The following is a 12668-nucleotide window of genomic DNA, read 5'->3' as shown; positions in this document are numbered from 1 at the left end:
AGGGTGCAGAAAGGCAAGTGGACAGAGCCACCAGGCCCCAAGAAGGCCACCCGGGGGCTGTGCAAAGCACAGGGACGGGACACTCCAGCCAAGAAGAGCCAGGTGGAAGGCCCAGGAGGGGTGGCAGCAGAGTGCTGTTGGAAACCAGCAGGGCCGCAGAAGCACAAGGACACAGCGGGTGGGCAGGGCCTCACTGTAGGGTGGGGGTGGGGGTGGGGGTCCCATGGAGAAGTAAAGGTTGTTCTGAAAGTGAGGAAGCCCTCAGGCAGGAGGCAGGCAGAGCCACGTGGTCTGATGCCTGTCTTGGGAAGGACCCCCTGGAGGGCAGGGCAGCAGCCACTGGGAGGGCAAGAGCCCACGATGGCGGCTCAGAGCAGGGATGAGGAAGAGATGGAAGAAGGGGCCAGACAGGGATGTGGCTCAAAGGTGGAACCAACATGGTGGGCCAAGAGATGAGGGGAGGAGACAGCAAATAAATGTGTGTGTGGGGAGTGCTCTCAAAGCGAAGCTTCCAGCAGGGGTGCGGAATCCAAACTGGAGAGACCTCCCTGGGTGGCTAAGACTAGGCCAAAGCCTCTTCTCAGGAGAAGGGACATTCCTGGGACCAGCAACTGCTCGCTGGAAGACCTGGGGCCCTTGAGCAAGGAGAGGCACAAGGGCACAAGGGCTTTCCAGAACAGAGACAAGCCCTCAAGCCCTCCGGGCTGCTGTCCACCTCTGCCCCCCATCTCCACTGGATGCTCACAGGCAGCACATCCTCAGGCAAGTGGGGCCTCATCCTACCTCCTGCCAGCTCACCTGCCCACCTGTCGATAACCAGTACTCACTCCCCGGTCTCTGGAGGGAACCTGAGAGCCAGTGACTCCGTGCCTGGCCTCCACTGTCCATCAGCACATGGCACAAGTTCAATCTCGAATCTTCCCCAAACTCATGCCCACCTCACCATCTCTACGGCTCCTAGCTAGGTCCAGGCCCCCTCGTCTCTCGAAAGAGGGGTCCTTCTAAAACATAAATCTGACCCAGGCTCCCCTGACTCAAATTTTGCACCCCCTGAGTCTCCTGGCCTCCTCCTTCCCACCCTCTCCAGCTCCTCTCTGCCCTCATGACTCCTGAAAAGCCAGGCTGCTCCTCCTTCAGAACCTTCACATGCCACTTGCCCATACCCAGAAAATAGTCTACCTCCCACGACCCCCTTCCTCTGAGCTGATGACACTAACCGTCAGACTCAGCTCAGCCACATCCATGAGGCTCTCAGAACCTTCCAGAAAAGGCAGGAACGTCCAACTTGGCCTCAGGATCATTTATGGCAAGTGTAAAGAAATGACTACAGGGGCGCCTGGGTGGCTCAGTCGGTTAAGCGGCCGACTTCGGCTCAGGTCATGATCTCGCGGTCCGTGAGTTCCAGCCCCGCGTTGGGCTCTGTGCTGACAGCTCAGAGCCTGGAGCCTGTTTCAGATTCTGTGTCTCCCTCTCTCTCTGACCCTCCCCTGTTCATGCTCTGTCTCTCTCTGTCTCAAAAAAAAATAAATGTTAAAAAAAAAATTTTTTTTTTTTAAAAAAAAGAAATGACTAGGGGCGCCTGGGTGGCGCAGTCGGTTAAGCGTCCGACTTCAGCCAGGTCACGATCTCGCAGTCCGTGAGTTCGAGCCCCGCGTCAGGCTCTGGGCTGATGGCTCGGAGCCTGGAGCCTGTTTCCGATTCTGTGTCTCCCTCTCTCTCTGCCCCTCCCCCGTTCATGCTCTGTCTCTCTCTGTCCCAAAAATAAATAAAAAACGTTGAAAAAAAAAATTAAAAAAAAAAAAAAAAAAAGAAATGACTACACAACTGTCCTGCTAACCCCGCTGGCATGTCCCACGCGGGTAAAGCCTGTCTGTCCTGGGGGCCCAGGGCTAGCGTCAGGCACAGCAGCAGGCACACAGGAACCATAGGACAATCACCAGAGGAAGAGAAAGGCATCAAAGGAGTCCCGTCCGCAAGAGAAAGGAGCCAGAGCCAGGGATGCCAGAAGCCGCCTATGTGGAGGAATTGTTTCTATCTGGGCCTTCCTCCCCTCCCCTTCTCCAGGGCCTTCAACCCCAAGTCTGTAACACGCCCTAAGACCAAAGGGTAGCAATGCAGAGAAAGCCCCGCTTTTAAAGTGTCCGGGGTGGGCGATACGCGCGCAAACCTCCGACCTGGTCTCGCTAAGCTCTCCCGTGTGGATCGGCAATAAAAAATAATCGGCCTTGAGAAAAGTGGGATGACACACCGCATGGGCTCCCTGGAGATGGCACTGTGATAGCAGAGGCTAATAAAACCTTTCTACCCCTATGGCCGACGACAAGAAGGCTGTCCCCCAGGGGGGTCGCAGCTACCAGGTGGAAGCCGTCCAGCTGTGAGACAAATGCTCCACAATTCGGGGTGAAGTGAGTGGTTTTCAGAGCAATTTCACATCGTGAGCTTGCAGGACCCTGCTGGCGAGGCGGTGAGGAAGGGGGCGGTGAGGAAGGGGGCACCTCACTGCCTGAGGAGGAGCTGAGCTTCTCCGGCCCCGGCCCTCTAGCACCTCCGGCCCAGCGCTCCCTCCAGCCTGCCTCAGACTCCACTGCCCCCACCCCAATACTCTGTAGCGACCCACAGAGCTGTGCTCTGCCCTCTGTTGCCGGGGGTGCGAGGCTCGCCTAGAAGCGCCTGCCCTCTCCATGTTGCAGAAGCAGCTTGGACTTGATGTGTTCCATTCTCCTACTGCCCCTGCCACTGACCCTCTCACGGCCACCAAGTCAGAGTGCCACCATCCTCCCCACTGCTCAGGACAACTGCATGTTTGTGTCCCCCTAAAGTGCACACGTTAAAGTCTAACCCGTGACGTGATGGTATTCAGATGGCCGCGGGGGGTGCTTTGGGAGGTGATTGGGTCATGAGGGTGGGGCCACGAATGGGATCAGTGCCCTTATAAAAGGGAACCCAAGGGTGCCTGGATGGCTCCGTCGGTAGAGCATGCGACTCTTGATCTCGGGGTTGTAAGTTCGAGCCCCACGTCGGGTGTAGAGATTACTTAAAAATAATAAAAATCTTAAGAAAAAGAAAAAGGGGTCCCAAAGAGCCCCCTTGCTTCTTCCATCATGAGAGGACACAGGAAGAAAACAGCCATCTGTGAGCCAGGAAGCGGTTTCAGCAGACACCAAACCTGCTGGTGCCTTGATCGAGGAATTCCTAGCCTCCAGAACTTTCAGAAATGTGTGCATTATTTGTAAGCCACCCAGTCTATGACATTCAGCAACCAGAATAGACTAACACACCAGCTTTCTCTTTTCCCCCCTGCCACACTGACTCGTAGGCAAGACTTGCCCAAACCCCACAATCCCCTCGTGCCCCCTGCGGCTGCAGCGGCCAGAATGTCGGCGGTATCAGGACTGCAGGGTGACGTCGCCATCTCTACATTAACATTTCGACGCACACGCCACATCCAGGTGCACCCTCACATAGGTCACTTCGTCCCAGATCCCCTTCCCAGTCGGCCTTCCCAGATGAGCAATTTAAGGCACGAAGGGTTGCAGACATGCCCGAGGTGCACGGTGAGTACCTGGGGCCGCCCTGCTTGCCAGGAGGAGGGACCACAGACACAGGGGGCTCTGATGAGGCCCCCGATACCACCAGATCTCCCAGAATTCTCAAGGGGAGGAGCTGAGGCCCCATCTCTGAAGAGTCAACACTCCCTCTCTCCCTCCTGGCTGAAAAGAGGACAAAGCCAAAGGAACAAGAACCTTCTCAAAAGGCCAAAAGGTCCCCCAGTCTTTCACACAACGGTTGGGGGGCTGGACTCTTCTAGGGCCTCGGGGCTGAGTGGTGACAATCTAGGGCACAGGCAGAGAGGGCTTGTTAAGAAAGTTTAAACAAGCAAAGGTCACCAAGCCAGAAGCAGATGCCTCGCTGAACTGCCAAACCCGCTCACGCTGTGTCTGGGCCATAACTTCCCATGAAAACACCTGCGGCCGGCACGTCCCTTACCGGATACCCTCGACTCAGCCCCCGGGAGCAGCGTGAGTCAGCGAGACGGGGCCCCATCCAGACGCTGTTAGGGAAGATGGGCCGAGGACCGAGGATGCCAGTGACCCAACATCTGAAGAGCCTCCGTAGCAAGAAGGTCCCTCCAGAAGTCAACCGGCCCGGTACCTCACAGTCATGGAATTTCAGCCGGGGAAGTGCAGCTCCCAGGAGAATTCCTCCACCCCCTCACAACACCCCGAGTGGCCACAAACCTCCTCTCCCTCCCGAAACCCAGACCTTCGTGGAAGGCCTGAGGTGGAGCTGGGAGGGGGCCCACTAGAGAACAAGTGTCTTTTGTGCGAGTGAGTCTGCAGCTAGGACCCCACCTCCCGTCTGCAAGCCCTCGGCTGAGACAGCCACGCTCCATCCATCCCGGAGGTTCAGCTTGGTTATTAACGACCATCTCTACTAGGCAACGAGTTTTTTGTTGATCCCTCGAGATGGGAAGGAAGGAGAATAAGCTTTTCTCTTTCTTTTTTTCCCCCTTGGTTGCAGAAAAGTGAAGTTGGAACAAACAAGTTATATAATGCTGGGGGCGGTGGGGGGTGGGGGAGCTTAGTCCCTCCTGAGGACAGTTTCTTGAGTTGTGGGACCGTTGGAAAGGCCAAGGGGAAGACAGGAACCACCCCCACCCCTGGCCAAATGACAAAACCCTTCATGGGACAAAAAGGCAGATGCAGGCGCCTCCTGGCAGACTGGAAAACCACCTCACAGACAAGGCCAGCCTCCCCCAGCCTCAGCAACCCCGCGAGTCTCCCTGAAAAGGCGAAGGACTGACCCAATCCCGCAGAGGGGACTTCCTTCCCGCCAGACTGCAAGCTCTAGAGAGCTTTGCCACACCCCTTTCAAATCCATCCCTTCCTCTCTCCCTCCCCGCTCCCGGCCATATTTCTCGAACATTTACTTCCTCTGTTGCAGCCTTGCTCCAGGCATACAAGACAGCATGAGGCAGACATGCTCTCCAGCCTCAAGGCGTGCCCACTAACAAACATACCAAGTAGCGGCAGGTGGTGACAGCGTGATCGAGGACACACCACAGCCATGAGACCCAGCGACTTCACTCCTGGTATATGCCCCAAAGAACTGAACACAAGTGTTCCGACCAAAACCTGAACGTGCCATGTCCACAGCGGCAGTATCCAAAGTAGCCAAAAGGTGGAACCAACCTAGATGTCTATCCATTGTTGAATGGATAAACAAAATGTGCTATTTCCACATGGTGAAAATAAAAAGTCATAAAAAGGAATGGAATACTCATACACACTCCAATGTAGATGAGCCTGGAAAACGTGCAAAGTGAAAGAAGCTAGACACAAAAGGTCGCATGTTGTAGGACTCCGTTTACAAAACAGGGAAATTTATAGAGACAGAAATTGGATGCATAGTTGTGGGGGGCTGGGGTGGGGGAAACAGGGGGTGACTGTCAATAGGTACAGAATTTTCTTTTGAAGTGATGGAAATGTTCTGGAACTAGGCGGATGTGATAGTTCCTCAACATCGCGAAGGTACTAAGTGCCGTTGAATTGTTTGCTTTAAGGGAGTGAGCTTTATGCTATTTAAACTTTACCACGTAATACAAAGTGGCCAGAAAAAGTGTTCTTGGGGCTAACTGAGCTCAGGTGGTCAGGCAGATGGCCCTGAGAGGCCATGACCTTGGAGTGTGGAAGTATGGAGGAGATGAGGCATGGGCATGTCATACACTGGTCCTCACCGGCCCATTTGGAATAAATGAAGGAATGAATAAATGAACAATGCTACAAAGGCCTCTAACCTCAAGGGAGCCTTGGCAAAACACTGTGTGCCACAATCTCCCTCAAAACCCGATCCTCTTTCTATACGTTCCATCTCACCATATTAGGGATTCTGGCCCCTTCTCCCCATACCAGCACCACAGGGATAAGAGCACCTTCCCTATCAGTTACTCTAGACAACGGTAATTTTTCACCGGGATGGATGGAAGGGAGCAAATGGGCCTCTCAGAGGTGGGGGGGATGTCTTTTTAAAAAGTGCCTCCATTTAGGAAAGATTTCTTAGGGGCTCAGTAGGTTAAGCGTTCGACTTGGACTCAGGTCATGATCTCACCGTTTGTGGGTTTCAGCCCCACATCAGGTTCTGCACTGACAGTGCAAAGTCTGTTTGGGATTCTCTCTCTCTGTCTCTCTCTCTCTCTCTGCCCCTCTCCTGCTTGCTCTCTCTCCCTCTCTCTCTCTCTCTCTCTCAAAATAAATAAATAAACTTAAAAAAAAAGATTTCTGGGGCGCCTGGGTGGCTCAGTCAGTTGAGCGTCCGACTTCGGCTCAGATCACGATCTTGCAGTTCATGGGTTCGAGCCCCGCGTCGGGCTCTGTGCTGACGGCTCAGAGCCTGGAGCCTGCTTCAGATTCTGTGTCTCCCTCTCTCTCTGCCCCTTCCCCACTCATGCTCTGTCTCTGTCTCTCAAAAATGAATAAACGTTAAAAAAAATTTTTTAAAGATTTCTTAGATACAACACTAAAAGTGTGATCTATAAGAGAAGAAAACTGATAAACCAGACTTCATCAAAATGGCAAAATTTCCAGGGTGCTTGGGTGACTCAGTCGGTTAAGCATCCAACTCTTGACTTCAGCTCAGGTCATGATTTCACAGTTCGTGAGACAGAGCCTGTTTGGGATTCTCTGTCTCCCTCTCTCTCTGCCCCTCCCATGCTCACACGGGCATGCGCACATACACACACTCTCTCTCTCTCTCTCTCAAAAAATAAACGTTTTCTTTAAATGACAAAATTTTGCCCCGTGAAAGATATCATTAAGAAAAAGAAAGAAAGCGGGGCTCCTGGGCGGCTCAGTCAGCTACGTGTCCAACTCTTGGTTTCAGCTCAGGTCATGATCTCACAGTTCATGGGATCGAGCCCCAAATTGGGCCCTGCACTGACAGCATGGAGCCTGCTTGGGATTCTCTCTCATTCTCTCTGCCCTTCCCCTACTTGTGCATGCATACACATTCTCTCTCTCAAAATCAATAGATAAAAACTTTAAAAAAGAGAGAGAGGAAGGAAAGGAAAGGAAAGGAAAGGAAAGGAAAGGAAAGGAAAGGAAAGGAAAGGAAAGGATAGGATGAATCACAGAGAGGGAGAAAATGTTTGCAAATCATATATCTAATAAAGGACTTGTATCCAGAATACATAAAGAATTCTTAAAAATCAACAATAAGAAGACAACCCAAATAGAAAACGGGCAAAAAATCTGAAAAGACACCTTACCAAAGATATGAATAGTCAATGATACCACGAAGAAGTGTCCAACATGATTATTTATTAAGGAGATGTAAATTAAAACCAAAATCAGGGGGTGCCTGGGTGGCTCAGTTGGCTAAGCATCTGACTTCGACTCAGGTCATGATCCCACAGTGTGTGAGTCTGAGCCCCACATCAGGCTCTCTGCTGTCAGCACAGAGCCTGCTTGGGATTCTGTCTCCCTCTGTCTCTGCCCCTCCCCCGCTCACGAGCATGCACACTCTCTCTTAAAAATACATCCATATAATGGAATACCCTGCAGCAATGAAAAAGAACAACCTGCTGATACCTGTGACAACACAGATGAACTTCCAAAAACATTCAGTTAAGGAAAAGAAGCCAGACGTAAGAAGCCACATATTGTAGAATTCCATTCATAGAAAATTTCTAAAAAGGCAAAACCAGAGAGCAAAGGCAAATCAGGGTGTGTTTGGGGCAGGGGGTTGGCAGTTTGGTTGACCGCAACAAGCTTGAGGGAATTCTTGGGGGTGATGGAGGCCTTCTAAAAACCGGATTGTATTGGGGCGCCTGGGTGGCTCAGTCGGTTAAGCGTCCGACTTCGGCTCAGGTCATGATCGCACAATTCATGGGTTCGAGCCCCACGTCGGGCTCTGTGCAGACAGCTCAGAGCCTGGAGCCTGCTTCGGATTCTGTCTCCCTTCTCTCGGCCCCTCCCCCGCTCTCTCCCTCTCTCTCTCTCCCTCTCTCTCAAAAATAAACATCAAAAAATTTAAAAAATAAATAAATAAAAATAAAAATAAAAACCGGATTGTATTAAAGCATGCACAACTCTGTGAACTTATTAAAACTCAATCAACTGCTCAGCTAAAAGGAGTGAATTATGTGGTATGCAATTAGTTATACGTTGCTCTTGCCCCCAGGTTATCCCCTCCCTGGGCCCAAGGCAGGGGCCCAGAATTAGCTGCCCCTTTTTATGTGTTTCTTACATGTCGCCTCATGCCTGGTCAACAAGCCCTGCCAACTCTACCCCCTGAGTGTCTTACAAATCTTCTGAGCTCTCCTCGCTTCCCACTGCAGGCCTCTAAAGCCCAATTCATGTGCCGACCCATCAAGTCTTTCAGGTCAGCACCAGCCCAAGTCTCCCCAATGAGGACGGCTTCCACAGCTCACAAGTAGTGAACAACTTCAGCACTTATCACACTGAAATTATTCGCTTCCATAAGCTCACCATCAAGAAGAGCCCAGATTTCCTCCTCGGCCAGCCAAGGCTGGCAGGGTTTCCTAGGGGGCCAGGATGGGAGGATCCCGGCCACACTGCCCTTGTGCAATGGGAAGAGGGAGGTTGTGCTACTTAAAGCACGTGTTTTCCCCCTCTGAGAATCCAAAACAATGCATACAAACACCTTCCATTTTTACACCAGTTCTGGGATTCAAGCAACCAGTCTCAGGACTTGGCCAAAGGAAAGGGGAGGCCTCCCTCTGACCAAAGAGGGTGAATTCTGCCCCCTTGGTCTGTGGGGAAGACCTTGCTTCAAGTCCTTTCGCCTGCGGGAGGATTTGAACCCCACAGGGATGGGAGGAACGAGCACCCAAGATGGATGCTCCTTGTGTTTTCTTTAGACCAAAAGCTCCCCAAGACGCACCCCAGGCCCTTAGGACCCCGGGGAACTCCAGACCCCTCCTTGCCCATCAGAACTCACTGAGACCTGGGGAGGCAACCTCCGCCTCCCCTCTCAGGTTCCAAGCCCTTTAGGCCTCTTTCAGGCCCTCAGGTTCATTTGAGCCACCACCTCCAGCCTTCCACAGTCCTCATCCCTGCCAGGACCCCACAGTATGCCCCCAGGACCGCATTTAGACACCTCAGGGTCCTACAACACCCTCCAGTAAGCCTTGGACCTCAGTCCCTCAAGCTCCCCTCAGTCCACTGCTTAGGGTCCCCAAGACTGCCTCAACAAGCTCAAGACTGCCCCATGGTCCTCTGCTGAGGCCCTCTCTGCCTGCCAGAGCCCTTGGCATGCCCAGTTCCCCCATGACCCCATCACAGCCTGGAGTCCATGAATTTTCCTTCAGACTCCCATGCCCCTCAATGCCCCCGGAGATCCCTAGGGCCACATGCAGATGCATCGAGGTCCTGCGGCCACCAGCCTGCCCTCACCTGCCCCTCAGCAGCCCTCGGTCCCTCTCAGTACTCCATGACCCCCTGAAGCCCGTAGTCCCCCGCAAAGACCCTCGAACCAGCCCAGGAGGCTCCTCAGCCCCTCAGGATCCCCCGGGCTCCCCACACGTTACCCTGGCCCCGGGGCAGGTACCGGCCCACCTTGCGGGCGGGTCTCACCTGCTGGGGCGCTCGGGGCCCGGGCCCGCTCCGAAGCCGCCGCCACCAGCGCCACCACCGCCACCGGACTCCGCCATCTTCCCGCCGCCGCCGCCGCGCGTTCAAGTGACGGGAGCCGCGCGCGCCGGCCCGGGAGACAGAAACGCGGGGGTGGGGGGACGGGGGCGGGCGGCACCGGGCCTGCTCTGCAAGGAGCCCGGCCCTGGGCGAGGGGTGGGGCCCAGTCTAATGAGGGGGTGGGTCTTGGGCGGAGAGAGGTGGGGTCTGCGGAAGGGCTGGGGCGGTGAAGGCATAGCCAATTCAACCCAGGGTAGAGGGGCGGGGACTGGGTGGGGGCGGAGTCTGTGAGAAGGGGTGGGGCGTGGTCTAGGTGGCGGGGCCTAGGCTGGGAAGGGGCGGGACAAAGGCGAAGAGTGAGGGGTGGGTGGGACCCCCGGGAGGGGGCTCGGAGAGTAGATGCTGGCCCGAAGGTGCAGTTCGGCTGGTCTGGGGCGGGGTCTGTTCCAAAAAGGGGGAGGGGCGGGGCCGAGATGGGGAGGAGCATGGGGAAACTGGTCCAAGAGCTCTGAGAACTTCCCCCCCCTTTCCAGGGTCACTCACTCCCCAAGACCTCCCTCAAACGTGGGAATTCATCCCCTGCCCCGGCCTGAGACTGCCAACCAGGCTTTGGGTCCTAACTCTCCTCTGACCCTCCCAGAGCCTCCACCCTCAAACCCAAGAACATCCACCTTCAGACTCTAGTCACCGGCCCTCATATCCCCAAACCTGCCTCACCCACATTTCTGGTTTTGACATCCCCAAACCCCTGTCCTCTACTCCAATCCTAACTCCCACTCCCCCAAATCCTTGCCCACAGACCCTTCAAAAGCACACTTACACCCCCAAAGTCCACTCCACCAGACCCAATGCCCTTGGACCCCAAAATTCCAACCCCCCCACAAATACCTAATCTTCAGCCAAGGCTTAAAGCTGTGCATCTGTGTCCCTCCTTTTTCTCTTTGTTCTCCTTCCTTCCTTTCCTCCCCTCCCTTCTTCCATCAACCCCCACTGTAGACTCCATGGAGCCCAGGGCCAGCAAAGCCTTTGTAAAGCTTCCAGAGCCTTCAAGGACAGCCCCCAAAGTGTAGCCTAGAAAGCGTAGAATCTCCACCCCTCCAAACCTCTCTTGTGCAGCCCCCAGCAGGGTCCAGGGGTCCAAATGAAGTTCAGAGCTTTCCCTGCAATCAGCGTGAGGAGAAGGGGGTACACATGCAAACGGCAAGGAGGAAGCAAGGGGCCTGCTTGAGCAGCCTCCTGCAGATAGAACCAGACCTGGATCCACCCGCAGCAGAGGATCGGGTAGGTACACAGTAGATACTCAGTCATTTGTGTTAAATGCTCAGGAGTTGACATTGTGCAAGTTGACAGATATCAGGTGCTGAGAGGTCCCGCTGACTTCTCTAGCACACAATAAGCGCTCAGTAAATGTTAAATATGTGCACGCATGACCAGCTCAAGTTCTGGCAAGCTCTGCACACGCACACACCCTTGCCCGCCCGAGGTCCGCCTGCCACTTGAGCCTTTGTTCCAGATGAACCACATGCAGGCATCAAACCCTGCTCAGCAGAGACCTACAGCTCGCACGCCCGCCACACATACGGCTGCAGTCAATGGCATCCATATGCACTCACACTTCGTAAACACCAAGATCCGCCCCACATGTCAGACAGACAGACATACAGCTGAAGATAAGCGAGAAGAGGTTCACTGGGCCCCTGGCACACTACAGATGCATGGTACGATGGACATACCAGGCATTCCAAGATCGTGTGGCACCGGACAGCCAGTGCAACAGCCCCGAGGCAGGATCATGCTTGGAGTGTTTTCTGGCAAGGGAAAATTGAAGGAGACGGAGAGGGGAGGAGAAGGCGGGGTGGGAAGCAATGAGTGGTGCTTTAGGTCACAGAGAACCTTGTGGACCGTATCTTGAATTAGGGACATTATTTAGGAGGCAAGTATTTAGTCCAAGTGATGGGACTCATCCCAGGGAGAGGTGGGAAATGGTCCTAGCTGGGATGTACTTTGCAGATGGAGCCAACAGAGAATACAGCAGATAGAATGTGAGAGTGAGGCAGAGCGAGGCCAGGGACCTCCCCTAGGGTTCTTGACCTGAGTCTGATTGGCTGCTGTACCGGGGATGGGACACAGGCAGGTGGAAAACCTGGCAGGTGGGGGAACTGGAGGGCCCACGAAGGCTACCGCACACCCTCATCCAATAATGCTGACCTGTGGTCTGGCAGAGCTTGGAGGCAGGACACGGCAGACAGCGTCCACAGGTCTGGCCACCATCTGGCCCACAGCTGGCATTGCTCTCCCAGAGGCGGGGGGCCTCACCACCTGCTCCCCTGCTCCGGACCAGCTGTGGGACTCGCGGCCCCAGGTCAGAGCTCTGAGGCCTCCTTGTAACCCCCAGGTGTTGCAGAGGAGGAACAGGAAGCCTGGAAGCCAGCCTCGTTTTCTCACAGCCTCGGGCTGGGGCCAGCGTCCACCCTGTCTGCCCTTCGCCGCTGAGTGGTCTCAGAAACAAGCTGCTGATGCTCCCAATGCCTCCTTTTGCTTCTCTGTAAACTAGACAGTCAACATCGAATAAATGTCACTAACCTTTGTTGTTACCCTTAGTTCTGCACCTACTTCTTATAAGCCTCAAGGCCTTGGGTGGGACGCTCCAGCACTTTATCCCTCAGTTCTCCCGAGTTTAAAGTGTCCCTGTGGGACAGAGCAAGGCCAGGGTGAAATAAGCAACACACAGCACTCAGGGCAGCTCAGGTAGTAGGCTTCAAGACCAAGGCAGCTCCCAGCATTTTTCCTCCCCTACTCTGGGTCCCCAAGCCCTGCTTGATTTTTTTCCCCTATTTAACAAACTCTGTATGGTATTTCAGTTTTCCCCTGTTTAAAATTGAGACAAAGGGGCATCTGGGTGGCTCACTCTTGTGTCTGACTCTTGATTTCAGCTCAGGTCATGATCTCACAGTTCATGAGTTCGAGCCCTGTGTCGGGCTCTGTGCTGATAGTGTGGAACCTGCTTGGGATTCTCTG

At 54.2% G+C, this 12668-nt stretch overlaps 1 protein-coding gene across 2 annotated transcripts in view; it reads right to left on the bottom strand.

Annotated features, from left to right (window-relative positions):
- The window catches only part of KLHL26 (kelch like family member 26), a 28476-nt gene extending 18797 nt beyond the window's left edge, over positions 1-9679 (bottom strand). The window contains exon 1 of one of the 2 annotated variants that reach the window (XM_042928951.1): positions 9594-9679. Coding sequence is in view for 1 of the 2 variants with exons in the window: in XM_042928949.1 (XP_042784883.1) it covers positions 9594-9670 (77 nt within the window). In the remaining variant the exon portion in view is untranslated. The remainder of the gene's footprint in view (positions 1-9593) is intronic. The other variant, XM_042928949.1, reaches the window with a different exon arrangement.
- Between the last annotated feature and the right edge of the window lie 2989 nt (positions 9680-12668).

This window comes from Panthera leo, chromosome A2 (assembly GCF_018350215.1).
Source record: "Panthera leo isolate Ple1 chromosome A2, P.leo_Ple1_pat1.1, whole genome shotgun sequence".
Taxonomy (NCBI): Eukaryota; Metazoa; Chordata; class Mammalia; order Carnivora; family Felidae; genus Panthera; species Panthera leo.
Note: the sequence above shows the minus strand (reverse complement) of the source record. Positions and strands in the feature narration are given on the sequence as shown.